Source organism: Saimiri boliviensis, chromosome 14 (genome assembly GCF_048565385.1).
Source record: "Saimiri boliviensis isolate mSaiBol1 chromosome 14, mSaiBol1.pri, whole genome shotgun sequence".
Taxonomy (NCBI): domain Eukaryota; kingdom Metazoa; phylum Chordata; class Mammalia; order Primates; family Cebidae; genus Saimiri; species Saimiri boliviensis.
This window is the reverse complement of record NC_133462.1, coordinates 49808778-49825229: the sequence shown is the minus strand read 5'-3', so window position 1 is coordinate 49825229 and position 16452 is coordinate 49808778. Positions and strand designations below refer to the sequence as shown.

Sequence of the window (16452 nt, the reverse complement as noted above, 5' to 3'; positions counted from 1 at the left end):
AAACATATGCGATGGGGTCTCTGTGTTGCCGAGGCTGGTCCTGAACTCCTGCCCTCAAGCAGTCTTCCCACGTTGGCCTCCAGAAATGCTGTGGGTACAAGCAGGAGCCATTGTACCTGGCTAGTTTTATGACACCATTCTTACCAATAAATGGAATTATGTAAGGATAAACAAGAAAATATTAACAATTGTTAATTCTATGGAGCAGAACTAAATGAGGGGAGTGCAAAGGAGTTTTTATACATATTATTTTTACCCTACTGTATGTTTAAAGTCTTATAATGGATATTAATTGATTTAAGAAAAAAAAAATCAATAAAGAAATTACCACCCTCAAAAAAAAAAAAAAAAAAACAGCACATGAATGGGATAAGCTCGTAAATACTGTTAAGTAGATAAAACACACAAATCTAAATGGCACTTTGATAACTTTATACATGCAGCTTACTATTTTTATTAATGCAGTTAAGTTTGGGTGGCCAGAAGGAAGAGAGAAGACTGCACTCAAAAAGACTGTAAGGGGAGATGAGAGAGAGAAGCAGGATAATTTCTGTGATCTATGAAGAGAGCCATGATATACGAAATTAGAAGGAAGAACACTGAACTTGGGAATAAAGAGCCATAGTTTGCAACATCTGATTTGTCCTCTCAAGGCTGTGTCACCTTAGGAAAGTCACTTCTCTCAGGCTCAGTTTGTTTCCTTTTCTATAAAATGGATCTGCTTTAGCGGCAAAAACTAACACATATGTTGTTTTTGTTTTGCTGAACCTACCAGGATAGAAAGTATATAAGCCAAAATAATAGATCATCATTTCCCATTAATCTCATAAAATCATAACTGTATCATTACTATGGTTATATAAGAGGCAATACAGTAGTTAAGAGCAGTGATCTGCCAGATGCTGTGGCTCACGCCTGTAATCCAAGCTCTTAGGGAGGCAGAAGCAGGAGGATAGCTTGAGCCCAGGAGTTCGAGACCTGCCTGGGCAATATAGCAAGATCCCATTCTCCACAAAAAGGAAAAAAAAAAAAAAGGCCAAAAAAAAAAAAGAGCAGTAATTGAGGAACTGCACAGCCTAGGTTCAAACCTGGCTCCACCAGGATTTGGGCAAGTTTTCTTACCTCTTTAGGCCTCACTATGTAAAGAAGGGTTGACATCTTAAGTTGTCCATTTAATAGGCAGGTTAACAGAATAAAGCTCTGAAAATAGTCATGACCCTCTTAAGGTTAGGAGCTCAAGGATAACATGTAAATAATGGAACACATGCCATAAACCCAACGTTTCAATTCCTACAGTAGTATTCTTTCCACAAAAGCTCTATTCCCTTAAAATTTTAATTTCCCAGCTGGCAAATGTCACCCCTCAAAACCAAACTATCTTAGAATCCTAAATCAAATTCTAAACTTTGTTCTTGTCAAAAAAATCTTGATGAGCAATTATATATTCTGTAAATGAAAAATATATTTTAGAAATGGAAGATGGGAAAAGCCATGTTAGCAGAGAAAAAAAGTAGCTATAGAGGAACCCAGAAGTATGAGCTGCAACAAAGTAAAAATTTTTAAGACCCCAAACCCTACGCTACTACAAATTTCTGAAGCCAGCCTCCCACTGGAAAACCTGGTGGGTGTTCTCAATTTGTCCAAAATGCATCATATTGGATGAGAGCCTCTCTAAGAGAGGGAAAAGTTTAAAGACCTAGAATTTTACAAAGTGGAGGTAAGACTCAAATTTCTCTGTATAATAAACTATGCTTATAACCATCCCTTCCCCACTGTCCCATAAAATAATAGAATACAAATTTTTTTTTTTTTGGAGATGGAGTCTCACTCAGTCACCAGGCTGTAGTGCACTGGCATGATCTCAGCTCACTGCAACCTCCGTAACCTTAGTTCAGAGATTCTCCTGCCTCAGCCTCCCAAGCAGTTGGGATTATAGGCACACACCACCATGCCCAGCTAATTTTTTTGTGTTTTTAGTAGAGAAGGGGTTTCACCATGTTGGCCAGGATAGTCTCAATCTCTTGACCTCGTGATCCACCCATCTCAGCCTCCCAAAGTGCTGGGATTACAGGCGTGAGCCACCACGCCAGGCCCAGAATACAAATGCTAAGCGCTCCTACCTCCCATCTCTTCCAAGTTAAAGCCTAGTAAGAATAAGATATTACCATCTGGTTTAAATATCACCAAATGATGAGTTAGTATAACCACAGAAAACTGGGAGGATCCTGCCTTAAAGACTTTATAATTATGTGGGTTTGATAGGGATTTGTTCTTTGTTTCTAGGGAAATGTGATTAGAGTAATACATTTCAGTATCTGTAGCCTGTAGTATGAATGCCTTATAAGAATATGTGCTGCCGGGCGCGGTGGCTCAAGCCTGTAATCCCAGCACTTTGGGAGGCCGAGGCGGGTGGATCACGAGGTCAAGAGATCGAGACCATCCTGGTCAACATGGTGAAACCCCATCTCTACTAAAAATACAAAAAATTAGCTGGGCATGGTGGCATGTGCCTGTAATCCCAGCTACTCAGGAGGCTGAGGCAGGAGAATTGCCTGAACCCAGGAGGCGGAGGTTGCGGTGAGCCGAGATCGCGCCATTGCACTCCAGCCTGGGTAACAAGAGCGAAACTCCGTCTCAAAGAAAAAAAAAAAAAAGAATATGTGCTTAATGAAAAATTCCAATCAAGTGCTTGAGACACACTAAGTTTAGACTTTAGTTCTCTGAACATTACAATTTGGTCAAGCTAGTGAGGTGGGAAAAATTAACTCAAGAATGCACAAAAATCTGCCTATGGGCACATAAAGAACATAGCAAGTAAAATAAATCTAAGCCTGGCTGTCTGCTCCTAACTAAAATACGTAAACATTTGATGATTTGAAATAAGACCAAATCTGCTATCTGCCCCTCCACTGTGTTTCCCTGTGTTTGCTGTAGCTGGGCCTGCCTCAAGGAGCCAAGAAATCCTGGGACCTGGTCTAGTTTCTCCCCACCTCTGTTAATTCCCTAAGTCCACACCTCAAAAATTAATAAATTAAATGAAAGCATAAAATATGAGGGCTCGCTCTTGTCCTAAGATATTTTCTTAAAAGATCTAAGTAAACATTTTTCCTGCCACCTCTTCTACTTTTCTCCCCACTTTATAAGTAGGATAATTACAAAATTTTTAGACTCCATCTATTGACTGCTTCTGTCAGATATTAATTGAGATTATTTAAATTATGTTAGATAAGTACAATATCCTTCTATTTGCATGGCTTCCACAACATCGGTCATCCCATATTAGGGGAAATTTAAATCCTTGTAAACCCTTAACACAAATCTCACCAAACAAAATTCCTGCCTATATACACACACTGCACAAGACATACAGATGCATCTGTAAATTTTCTGAAACGCTTTTTAACAGCTCTACCTTTAAAAAATGTTAATCTCACTTATCTGTTTAGGGACAGGCCAAGCGTGGTGGCTTGTGCCTGTAATCCCAGCACATTGGGAGGCCTATGCAGATGGACTGCTTGAGCTCCAGAGTTCAAGACCAGCCTAGGCAACAATGGTGAAATCCCATCTCTATTAAAATGAATACAAAAAACAACTGCACATGACAGTGCACACCTGTAGTCCCAGCAACTTGGGAGGCTGAGGTGAAAGTATGGCTTGAGCCCAGGAGGCAGAGGTTGCAGTGAGCCAAGATCACATCACATTGCACTCCAACCTGGCAACACAGGGAGACCCTGAATAGGCTGAGCGGGATTGTTCATGCCTGTAGTCCCAGCACTTTGGGAGGCCGAAGCGGGCAGATCATGAGGTCAGGAATTTGAGACCAGCCTGGCCAACATGGTGATACCCCATCTCTACTGAAAATACAAAAATTAGCTGGGCGTGGTGGTGCGTGCCTGTAATCCCAGCTACTCAAGAGGCTGAGGCAGGAGAATTGCTTGAACCAGGGAGGCAGAAGTTGCAGTGAGCCGAGATTGCACCACTGCACTCCAGCCTGGGTGACTGAGCCAGACTCCGTCTCAAAAAAAAGAAAGGTGGGGGGGGGGGGAAGAGAGAGAGAGAGAGAGAAAGAAAGAAAAAGAAAGAAAGAGGGGCCGGGCGCGGTGGCTCACGCCTATAATCCCAGCACTTTGGAAGGCTGAGGCAGGTGGATCACGAGGTCAAGAGATCGAGACTATCCTGGTCAGCATGGTGAAACCCTGTCTCTACTAAAAATACAAAAATTAGCTGGGCATGGTGGCATGTGCCTGTAGTCCCAGCTACTCGGGAGGCTGAGGCAGGAGAATTGCTTGAACCCAGGAGGCGGAGGTTGCGGTGAGCCGAGATCGTGCCATTGCACTCCAGCCTGGGTAACAACAGCGAAACTCTGTCTCAAAAAAAAAAAAAAAAAAAAAAAAAAGAAAGAAAGAGGGAAGGAAAATAGCCAGGCGTGGTGGCTCATGCCTGTAATCTTACCACTTTGGGAGGCCGAGATGGGTGGATCACGAGGTCAGGAGTTCAAGACCAGCCTGGCCAAGACGGTGAAACCCAATCTCTATTAAAAAAAAAAAAAAGAAAAAAGAAAAAAGAAAAGGCCGGGCATAATGGCTCATGCCTGTAATCCAAGCACTTTGGAGGTCAAGGCAGGTGGATCACCTGAGGTCAGGAGTTCAAGATCAGCCTGACCAACATGGTGAAACACCGTCTGTAAAAAAAAAAAATGTATATATATTAAAAAAAGAGAAAGATTCAGGAACAGAAAACCAATAGAATGATTATAGTCTATATAGTCTAGGGTTTTTTGTTCAGTTGGTTTTTATTTTTCATGGGCTTTTTTCTTTTGTACAGACAGGGTCTCATTGCCTGGGCCGGTCTCAAATTCCTGTGCTCAAGCAATCCTCCCACCTGCGCCTCCCCAAGCACTGGGATTACAGACATGAGCCACTTTGCTGGTTATATTCTAGTTTTATGGGCTTTTGCTTTTTAGAGTTTCACTTTCAAAACATTTCTTCTAGCCGGGCGTGGTGGCCCAAGCCTGTAATCCAAGCACTTTGGAGGCCAAGGTGGGCGGATCACCTGAGGTTGGGAGTTCAAGACTAGCCTAACCAACATGGTGAAATCGTCTTTAAAAAATAATAATAAAACATCTCTTCATGGCCAGCCTGGCTAACATAGTGAGATACCATCTCTACAAAAAAATTTCAAAAATTAGCCAGGCATGGAGTTGCATGCCTGTAATCTCAACTAAATGGGAGGCTGTGGTGGTATCACTTGAGCCCAGGAGTACAAGGCTGCAGGAACCTGTGATTGTGCCACTGCATTCCAGTTTGGGCAACAGAACAAGAAAAAAAAAAAAAAAAAAAGCCCTTCACAGCCAGGTACAGTGGCTCCCAGCACTTTTGGGAAGCTGAGGTGGGAGGATTACTTAAGGCCAGGAGTTTGAACCAGCCTGAGCAACATAGCAAGACCCTGTCCCTAAAAATAAAAAATAATAATTCTGGGTGTGGAGACATATACCTGTGGTCCCAGCTATTCAGGAGGCTGAGGGTAAGAGAACAGCTTGAGCCCAGGAGGTCAAGGCTACAATGAGCTGTGATTGCACCACTGCACTCCAGCCTGGGCAACAGAGCAAGATTCTCTCCTTCGGGGGGAGTGGGGAAATCCCTTCACTATATGGGAAAATGAGAGATGTGTATTTGGCACTAACCCTTGCCTCACTAAATCTGTCCCCAGACTCTTCTTAGCAATGAGAAAATAAAGCTTTGGGATTTAAGCTCCTTGCAATCCATCAATTAATTAGTCTGGACAGCAGCCCTAGGTCAGTGTCAGATCCCCTTATAGCAGATGACAAGCATATGTTGCAGTAAAATGACTTTGTCCAAGGTCACGATGTAATTAGACTGAAGACTCTACACACCTATTTTTTAAAACCTAGAAAATACCTCTCCTGTCCTTTTTTACATAATAGAGGAACTGACTTTTGAAAACTAATTTAAAAGAAAAAAAACAGTGATAAATAAAAATATACATACACATAGTCCCCTTGATAAACCTCATTTTTATCTCTGCAGAGTAAGTTAAATTTCACAGCATTTTACAAGAGATTACCATGTGAAATGGAATCAACAAGCTATAAAAGGTCATTCATTATGTGACCTTCTGTCTGCTGGCATCTCCTATCTGAAAAATGAAGTTATTATTTCAGGGAAGCGGGGAGAAGTCTTTAGATTTTAAGGAATTATTAGTAAAAAATATTTTCCAATGACCTAATTTTTTAATTGAACCTTAAAATCTAAGCAGTAATTAATTCATTAGACTCTTCGAATTCTCATTTCCCTAAAACTGCTTTTCCAGGAAGGGACTTTTGTTTTGTTTTGTTTTTGAAACGAAGTCTTGCTCTGCTGCCCAGGCTGAAGTACAATGGCATGATCAGGGCTTACCGCAACCTGGGACTTCTGAGCTCAAGCCATCCTCCCACCTCAGCCTCCCGAGTAACTGAGACTACAGGTGCAGCACCATTCTCAGCTAATTTTTTGTCTTGTAGAGATAGGGTCTCACTGTGTTTTCCAGGCTGATCTCAAACTCCTGACCTCAAGCGATCCTCCTGCCTCGAGTCTCCCAAAATGCTGGGATTACAGGTGAGAGCCACCATGCCTGAGAACGTCATTCTATTTCTTGGTTACTACTGATCTCAGTTCTGTTCTGTCAGGCTAAATACTTACTCTGGCCAGAAGGCCCCTTCCTAAGAAAGGAAAGTTGAGATAAAGTCTGGCCAATACAAAAATGAACAGATAGAGAATGGAGTGATGTCAACAAGATAGAGAATGGAGTGATGTTAACAGAGACTGCCCTCCACCCACCAACTGACTCCCACACCACCATGTTCCAAGAATAGGCCTGGGGCTGGTCAAGTTACTTGACAGGTCCTAACAATGTGTAACAAAGCAACAAAGCCATTGACTAAAAGTGAGAAATACTATCCCCATTCTAATTGGGCAAAGTGACCATCACTGAACTGAAGGCTAGAAAACTCACTCCTAATTGCGCAAATGTCACTTATAACCTGCATAGGAAAAAAAGCCAAGCCAACCTGTTTTTTTACAAATCAATTTTCCAAGTTTTCTCTCAGTCCCAATATTGCTACTCCATTTTCTGCTTTTTTTTTTTTTTTTTTTTTTTGGAGATACAGTCTTGCTCTGTCTCAAGGCTAGAGTGCAATGGCACAATCTTGGCTCACTGCAACCTCTGCCTCCCGGGTTCAAGTGATGCTCCTGCCTCAGCTTCCCAAGTAGCTGGGACTACAGGCATGTGCCACTACGCCCAGCTAATTTTTGTATTTTTAGTAGACAAGGGTTTCACCACGTTGGCCAGGATGGTCTCCATCTCTTGACCTTGTGATCCACCTGTAGGCCTTCTAAAGCACTGGGGCTACAGGTGTGAGCCACTGTGCCTGGCCCCCTTTCTGCTATTCTGTCTAGGAAAATAACTAAAGTAACTATTCTTTACACTTTTGTGTATGCTGACATTTTTCATAATAAAATTTTTTTATTTAATCCCTGGAAGTGATGGCTCTAGCAGAACAAAATGATTAGGAAATATCAGAAAGAAAGCTTAAATGCTTAAAAAAATCAGCAGCACAGATGGGATGACTCTAAGGCCATGCATGTCAAGATATATGCTGATGGTGCTTTAAGAAGAATGGTCTACAGTTAAAGATTTGAGTGTCTGGCCGGGCGCAGTGGCTCAAGCTTGTAATCCCAGCGCTTTGGGAGGCCGAGGCGGGTGGATCACAAGGTCGAGAGATCGAGACCATCCTGGTCAACATGGTGAAACCCTGTCTCTACTATAAATACAAAAAATTAGCTGGGCATGGTGGCACGTGCCTGTAATCCCAGCTACTCAGGAGGCTGAGGCAGGAGAATTGCCTGAACCCAGGAGGCGGAGGTTGCGGTGAGCCGAGATCGCGCCATTGCACTCCAGCCTGGGTAACAAGAGTGAAACTCTGTCTCAGGAAAAAAAAAAAAAAAAAAGATTTGAGAGTCTTAAATCATGGTGGTGGAGAAAGGACTTAAAATAATGCATTCAAGGCCAGGTGCAGTGGCTCACAGCTGTAATCCCAGCACTTTGGGAGGCCAAGGCGGGTGGATCACGAGGTCAAGAGATCGAGACCATCCTGGTCAACATGGTGAAACCCCGTCTCTACTAAATATACAAAAAATTAGCTGGGCATGGTGGCGCGTGCCTGTAATCCCAGCTACTCAGGAGGCTGAGGCGGGAGAATTGCCTGAACCCAGGAGGCGGAGGTTGCAGTGAGCCGAGATCGCACCACTGCACTCCAGCCTGGGTAATAAGAGCGAAACTCCGTCTCAGATTAAAAAAAAAAAAAAAAAAAAAAAGAAAGAAAGAGAGAAAAAGAAAAAGAAAAAAATAATAATAATGCATTCGGTCAAATTCTGCATCTTTGTTCCAAACATCCTACAATAATGGAACTGAAATGCCTCACTGTCCTAGACACATCTTTTCTTCATTAGTCTGGTTCATAAACTTGGTTGTAAAAAGCAAATTCACCAAAGAACTCATCCAATAATGACAGAAAAAGAAAAAGTTCTGAAGAATTTGTGGAGGTATACAAAAGTCACCTCATTTCCAAGGACACGGCAATTAATAAATACTTATAAACTTCTCAATAGCATACAATTCTCATGTCTAAAACAAGTTTCTCACAATCTGGATTTTATAAATCCAGTTATTAGTATCTCAAACGTTAACCAAAAGTTAATGGCAGCAGCCCAAGAACATGGCTTCCCCAAGGTATCAACTCATCCACCTACTCACCCCAAAGGCATCTGTCAGTATGCCTCGGGTGAGTCCCCTTAAAGAGACCCAAACTTAAATTTGAGAATGGGTAGCCTTCCAGTTCCCAACCTTCATTCCAACTAATTTTATTTATTTTTTGAGGCTGGCACTGATCTGCACTATAACAGGTTTATTAGAGAGTATCTAATTCTCTTAGAAAAAAAAAAAAAAATCGCACAATCTCAACATAAACGAAGCTGAGAGGACTATCCAACGATGAAAGCAAGGTATTCCGAGGTTAGTGGGGTTTTTTTTGTTTGTTGGTTTTTGTTGTTGTTGTCGCTTTTTTTTTTTGAGACAACCTGGAGTGCAGTGGTGCAATCTCAGCTCACTGCAACCTCCGCCTCTGGGTTCAAGTAATTCTCCTGCCTCAGCCTCCCGAGAAGCTGGACTACAACCACGTGCCACCAGGCACAGCTAATTTCTATAATTTTAGTGGATACAAGGTTTCACCATGTTGGCCAGGATGGTCTCGATCTTTGACCTCATGATCTGCCTGCCTCAGCCTCCCAAAGTGCTGGGATTACAGAGATGAGCCACCCGGCCTGGCGGTTAGTGGTTTTTCAAACCTATAGATGGCATTTGGAAAGAAGTACATGCACATGCTTCAAAAACCCTAAACACCAGAGACCTAATTGACACTTTCATTTTAGGGGCATGGGCTTTCCCTTATCCTTTTCTATAGACAACCTTAATGGGGTCCAATTAGGGCAACAATGAAAGGTTACAAAAGTCTACAAAAAGGTCCCATTACAGCATTTAAACAGGATTCTTTTTTTTTTTTTTAAATCAAATAGTTTACAGGATCTTTTTTTATTTTTTGGTTTGTTTGAGACAGTCTTGCTCTGTCGTCCAGGCTAGAGTGCAATGGTGTGATCTTTGGCTCACTGCAACCTCTGCCTCCCAGGTTCAAGCAATTCTCCTGCCACAGCCTCCTACAGGCACATGACACCAAGCCTGGCTAATTTTTGTTTTTTGTTTTTTGTTTTTTTGAGAGAGAGTTTCGCTTCTGTTACCCAGGCTGGAGGGCAATGGCGTCCCGCAACGTCCGCCTCCTGGGTTCAAGCAATTCGCCTGCCTCAGCCTCCCAAGTAGCTGGGACTACAGGTGCGCCACCACACCCAGCTAATTTTTGTATTTTTAGTAGAGACAGGGTTTCACCATGTTGGTCAGGCTGCTCTCAAACTCCTAACCTCATGATCCACCCGCCTCGGCCTCCCAAAATGCTGGGCTTACAGGCATGAATGAGCCAGTGCACCTGGCCTCTTTTTTTTTTTTTTCTTAATGTAGTTTCACTGTGTCGCCCAGGCTGCAGTGCAAAGGAGCCATCTCCGCCTACTGCAACCTGTCTCTGCCTGCCTCAGCCTCTGGAGTAGCTGGAATTACAGATTACAGGCGCCTGCCCCCACGCCCAGCTAATTTTTGTATGTTTAGTAGAGGCAGGATTTCACCATGTTGGTCAGGCTGGTCTCGAACTCCTAACCTCAAGCGATCTCCCCACCTAGGTATCCAGAAGTGCTGTGATTACAGGCATGAGCCACTGTGCCTGGCCCTGTATTTTTTATCTAAGAGAAAATTCCCTATCAGATTCCTACCCACTTATAAATTTAAACCAATAATACCATTTTTCACTAATCTATCAACCTGAAATACTCTAATACTCCAAGGCTAGGCACAACAGGTCATAAAGAAAATTACTCTAGAAACAGAAAGAATAACATCAGGGGTTATTTTCTTTAATTTTTCTCATCGTTATCTCAACAAAAGAATTCAGACCAGGTGCGCTGGCTCATGCCTACAATACCAGCAATTTGGGAGGCCAAAGCAGGAGAACTGCTTGAAGCCAGGAGTTCAAGACCAGCCCGAAAAACAGAGTAAGGAACCCCGTCCTGACAAAAAATTTAAAAATTTTTGGAGGCTAAGGAGGGAGGAGCACTTGGGCCCAAGAAGTGGAAGCTGCAGTGAGCCTTGATTGCAACACTGCATGCCAGCCTGGGTGACAAGAGTGAAATTTTTTTAAAAAAGGAAATTTCAGGCCAGGCGCGGTGGCTGAAGCCTGTAATCCCAGCACTTTGGGAGGCCGAGGCAGGTGGATCACGAGGTCAAGAGATCGAGACCATCCTGGTCAACATGGTGAAACCCCGTCTCTACTAAAAATACAAAAAATTAGCTGGGCATGGTGGCGCGTGCCTATAATCCCAGCTACTCAGGAGGCTGAGGCAGGAGAATTGCCTGAACCCAGGAGGCGGAAGTTGTGGTGAGCCGAGATCGTACCATTGCACTCTAGCCTGGGTAACAAGAGCGAAACTCCGTCTCAAAAAAAAAAAAAAGGAAATTTCAAGCCCTGGCTTTTAATAGATAACATTTATTAATGTTTTTCAAAGGTAATTCTCTGTTCATTTCCCCCTCTTTCAAAAGTTTAGATTGGGCCAGGCTTGGTGGCTCACGCCTGTAATCCCAGCACTTTGAGAGGCAAACACAGGTGGATCATGAGGTCAGGAGTTCAAGACCAGCCTGGCCAAGATGGTAAAACCCCATCTATACCAAAAAAAAAAAACAAAAAAACACAAAACTAGCTGGGCGTGGTGGCATGTGCCTGTAGTCCCAGCTACTAGGGAGGCTAGGCAGAAGAATCACCTGAACCTAGGAGGCAGAGGTTTCAGTGAGCCAAGATCGCACCACTGCACTCTAGCCTGGGCAACAGAGTGAGACTCTGTCTCAAAAAAAAAAAGAAAAAAAAAGTTTAGATTGCCTGTTTAAAACCATATCCTATAAGGGAAGGCTTTTTTTCCAACAGGGATAGGATAGGGGACTTGAATCTTTTGTCAACTCATATATTTGCAATATCATTCAGGTTCCATTTTTAAAGTCTACAAGTTTTGTTGATTAGTTCACTAAGAATTATATGTGGGTAGATACATTTGTGGCTACTGATGTGCCCAATCACTGGCAAAGTCAAATTAGCTAAACACCCATTCAATAACTACAACAAATAAAGTTTGTTTTTGCTTTGATTAAGGTAGATGTTTGTGACCTGGAACTGCAGGACTTAATCCAACCTCCTACCAAGTTTTTCTCCTGGGCAGTATAGTCCTAAATTTGCCTTAAAAAGTAGTTACAAGTGAGTTCAGGGTTTCTTTTGAGGGAGAACAAAATGTTCTACAATTGATTGTGGAGATGGTTGTGTGACTGAAAATATCAAAAAACACTAAATTGCACATCATTAATTGGTGAACTGTACGGTATTTGAATTATATTTCAAAGTGATTTTTTCTTAAGGAGTGATAAGTTCTTCCTTTGCTCGAGGATGTTTCTACCAAGCCTTTTCTCCAAACGTTAAAACTTTAAAGTAGCCAAAGATAACACAACGAGGGAAAGATTTCATGACACCAAAGAAATTGGGAAAACACAGAGAGGGTTAGGCCTAAGTCAATCAAACCCAAAGTTAGGGAGAATGATATGCTGGAATGGGAGTAAATGAGCTCTGTATCATTAACACTTCTACAGCACAAAGAAGTAACTTCCTCCCTCTTCTCTAAGAATGGAATCAATAGGCTCACTCAAAGATGCTGACCTTATTGAAACATTTAAGGGCAGTTTTTTACTTAGCTATAAAGATGAAGGAGTCAAACTAGTAACTACAAGAAGTTAAAGCTGAAAAATTTTTGTCTCTTGTGCCCTCTGGGGTTTGATTTAAACCTTTTCTGGACACAATGAAGAAATCTGTGGAATTTGTGGCCAAATGTTAGACATTTGAAAGCAAGATAAAGTCATATTCCTATCAAAATTTGAGAGACTAAGTATTTACTGAGCAGCCAACTATTTTTCTGCCTAACAGTTACACATTTAAAATTATTCATCTCCAAATAACACAAAGTGATATGGAAAATATCATTTGTCCTTAAACAGACATCTTAAGTACAGTATTGCGGAAGCAAATAAAATTTGCGTTTTAAAGATGACAAAACCAGAAGCCAGATTAATTGTAAATTTAAGGTCTCAGTCCAGAAAACAAGCCTAGTTATCCTACATAGTTGACATAATTTAAAACAAAGGTTTGTATTAAACTTCAAACTCAGAGTTGGTATAGTCTTCTTGACTTAATTACGTTTTCTCACATTTAGCTTACTCTATTTTCAAATTTCTGAGAATCCCTAAGCTGTCACGAATGAAATAATGTAAGCACCCTAAGTTTTCAGAAGCCAAGCACTTTGGGAGCCTCACTGAGAAAGCAGCTATAAACTGAAGCTATACTAAGTACCATTAGTAAAGCTACAAAGGTAAGAACAAAAGGAGACAGAAATGTTTTATGCTCCCCCTTAGCTTCTAACAAGTAAAATACCAATAGTCCCAATTCCCCTTCTAATATAACCATTTGTGTTCCAAAAACTCAGTTAACAAAAATCCTCCAGAAATGCAGACATTATACAGCTATCACCATGGAAAATATTTCACATCGTTTTTTGTTGTTGTTGCTATATATCAACTATATGAAACCACTTGTTCACAGTTAGCTTTCCTAAAAACAAAACAGTTTCTAAAACAAAGACTGTTTACATCTCTTAAGAAGCCTTTGTTCCAACAAGACCCCTCTTCAAGAGCACAACTTCTGGAAAGATTTCCCTTTTTGTGGTTTTATCAACAACAAATACTCCCAAACTCTTTCCATTTGGCACAGGAGTTTGTTAAACAAAGGAGGAAGCAAGCCCCCTCCACACAAAGGAGGTCTCCAAAACAGAGCACTGGTTGTATCTGTAGATTCTTGGTGCCTCTTTAACCCCTTTCCTCAGGCTGTACTATGTAGTGCTCTCAATACAAAATGGTGGCCATCATGTCTGTCTGACATTCAGAGTGGGAAAAAGGCAATTCAATTACACGTTTTGCAAAGATCACCATTAATATTCTAGCCAAGATGAGGAAATGGGTAGCCAAGCCTAACCAGAGCAATACTATCTTTTCAGGAAAAGGGCCCTCTAAAAGGCAAAGAACAAGAAAGCAAGATAAAGGATTTACCCCAGCCCTGGTACACCACAATACCAACATGGAGGACACCTCCCAGGAACCTGACTCCCCTCATTTTGGTTACTAAGAACTTAGTCAAGTTACCCAAATTCTGAATAAAATCCTATTAATGCAAATGTGCAATATTCATATTCACCCTTACCTAGCCTGTGACCTAAAGCAACATTGCTACTGTGTGAAACATGACCTATTACTCAAGAATTAAAACCTTAGCTCCAACCAGCCCTGTTAAAACTTCTGCAGGCCTCTTTACACTAAAAAAAACGTACTTCCCGCAAGCAGCAAGAATCAACCTTGCCCACTTCACTGTAAGAAATTGATCTATTTTCAAATGTTTCCCTCATATTCCCTGGCCAGTTATTTTCTGAAGCATATATTTCACCTCCATTTTCAAACTTGCTTAAGAAAAACTAAAGTAGGTGTCCATGTTTTAATGTGGGGTGGGGAAGGGTTGGGATAAGCAGCCTTATTTTCAGGGATCTCCCTTAAAAACAGCTTTCCAAAACACAACGATTACAAACCGAATCCCTACAACTCAAAATGTCATTACAAAGACCATGCTTAAGGGAGAGAGGGATGGGAGGGGGTCTTCCTCCACTTAGGAGAGGGGGGCGGGGGGAGGAGAGTGGGGAGAAGACTCTTAAAGAGTAGGAAAGGCAGTTAAACCCCCTTCCCAACGGCCCCAGCCCGTCCAACCGCCGCTTAGGCCAACTCGGACTCAGACCATCCCGAAAGGTGGGCAAACACCAGAGGTGCAGGAGCGCACCCAGTTCCGGCCACGGGGGAAGGAGTTGGCCGGGCTCTGCTCAGCGAACGTTGGAGCCGTTAGGGATGGTTTCGGCAGCACCCACCCCTCACTCACGGCCCCCAGGTCCGAGTCGCGGCAGACAGGGCTGGAAGGGCCGCGGTGGGTGGCTGCCTTTCAGCGCCAGGCGGCTGAGGGCCGGGCGAAACGAGCACGAAATCTTCGGAGGTCTCTCGGTCTGACATTCCCCTACAAACACGGCCTCGCCCCGACCCCGTCCCCACCAGCGCAGCCCAGGCCTCCCCGGGGAGCCCAGCGGCTGGGCCAGAAGAAGCTGGGTGTGTGTGCGTTCCGGAGCGCGGGCGGGCATGGGGCCCACCGCCGCCCCAAAAGTGTCCCCCAGACACTAACGCCCCCCACAACACATCCGCTCCAGGGCCGGACCCGCGGCTCCTCCCCGCCCCCAGCCAGCGATGGCCGCCCCCTTCTTGACCCCGGCCCGGGGGACACCTGGAGGCCCAGGGACCAGGCGGTGGAGGGGTGCCCTGGTCTGGAGGGTGGGGCGCCCAGGTGAGGGCCGCTCCGGGCCGACGCCGCCACCACACAAAGGACCAGGGGCTCCCGCCGCCATATTGAAAACTTTCCTCCTCGCACGACAACTCGCAAGTCCCCCACCCCCACCCCCACCCCATCACACACCCCCGCACCCCGGGAGCGGAGGCGAGGACCAGCCTGCCGAGCCTCGCCGGGCCCACAGTCCTCCCCTCCAGCCCGCGCCTCCGCCGGGCTCCGTGAGGGAACTCCCCCGCGACCACCCCCGGCTCCTGCCATCACTCTATCCGGAACCGAACCCGAATTCCCGGCCCCGGCCGTGCTCCCGGCCGCCAGAGCCCCGCGGCGACCCGGCCCTCCAGCCGCACCGCCGAAGCTCCTGGTTCTCCCACGCTCCTCATCTCCGACCCTGGAGAAGCCCCCGTCTTCCTCCCCCGGCCTCAAATGCGACCTTCTAGGCAGCCCCAAACTTGACCAGGCCGGCGGGGCGACCGGCTCCCCCACCCCCGCGCCTCGGGCCTCCCCGGCCCCGCGCGTCCCCGCTCCCTCCCCCAGCCGCGAGCTGGATCCGGGGTGCTGGCGTGACTCACCGGCGGCGGCCGCACCTTACAGATCCCAGTCTGCTCGGCTATGGGCCGGATCTTGTGGATGAAAGCGAAGGGGTCCGCGAACTCTTCCCAGCTGGGCTCGAAGACCGGGCACTCGGGGGGAGGCAAGAACTCGCCCAGCGGGCCCGGGCCCCCGAGGGGCAGCGCCGGGCGCGGGCCCGGGTGCAGCGCGGTGGCCGGCTCCATCACCGCAGGCTGGGCAGGACCGAGGGCAGGGTGGGCTCTGGGACCGAGGCTGCGGGCTCCGCTCGGCCCGAGACCCGTGCAGACGCAGCTCGGGCGACAGCTCGTCCGAGTTGTACGGGCAACGGCAGCACCTCGGGCTTTTTCAGCCTCCGACGACGCCGTCTCGCCGCAAGCCCACGCCGTGCGCCTCCGCCGCCACGGCGAGGAAAAAGAGTCCCACCCCACCCCCAGCCGCCCACCCTCCGCGCAGGGCTCCCCGCCCCGCCCCCGAATCGGGCGGGGCCGCGCCTTTCGCCGTGGCTGGAGTTTATCCTTAGGGTTTCAGCTGAGCCAACTTTTATTGGACACGTTCTACGTTTCAGAGTTCCGGCCCTGAAGAAGTTAAGTCTGGTAGAAAGGCTCAGTCCCATAAGCCAATCATTCAATCATGTCAGTACACAGTGGTGGGTGCAGTAAAACCCAGGAGGGGGTTTTGGAAAGAGTATTAGAAATGGAGAAGAATTTTCC

At 45.1% G+C, this 16452-nt stretch overlaps 1 protein-coding gene across 2 annotated transcripts in view; it reads right to left on the bottom strand.

The window, feature by feature from the left end:
* KDM5B (lysine demethylase 5B) overlaps window positions 1–16128 on the bottom strand; it is an 85664-nt gene extending 69536 nt beyond the window's left edge. Inside the window, exon 1 of one of the 2 annotated variants that reach the window (XM_003938289.3) lies at window positions 15742–16128. In XM_003938289.3, coding sequence (XP_003938338.1) covers window positions 15742–15945 — 204 coding nt within the window. In that variant the 5' untranslated portion in view covers window positions 15946–16128. The remainder of the gene's footprint in view (window positions 1–15741) is intronic. The other variant, XM_074385022.1, reaches the window with a different exon arrangement.
* Window positions 16129–16452: the final 324 nt, after the last annotated feature.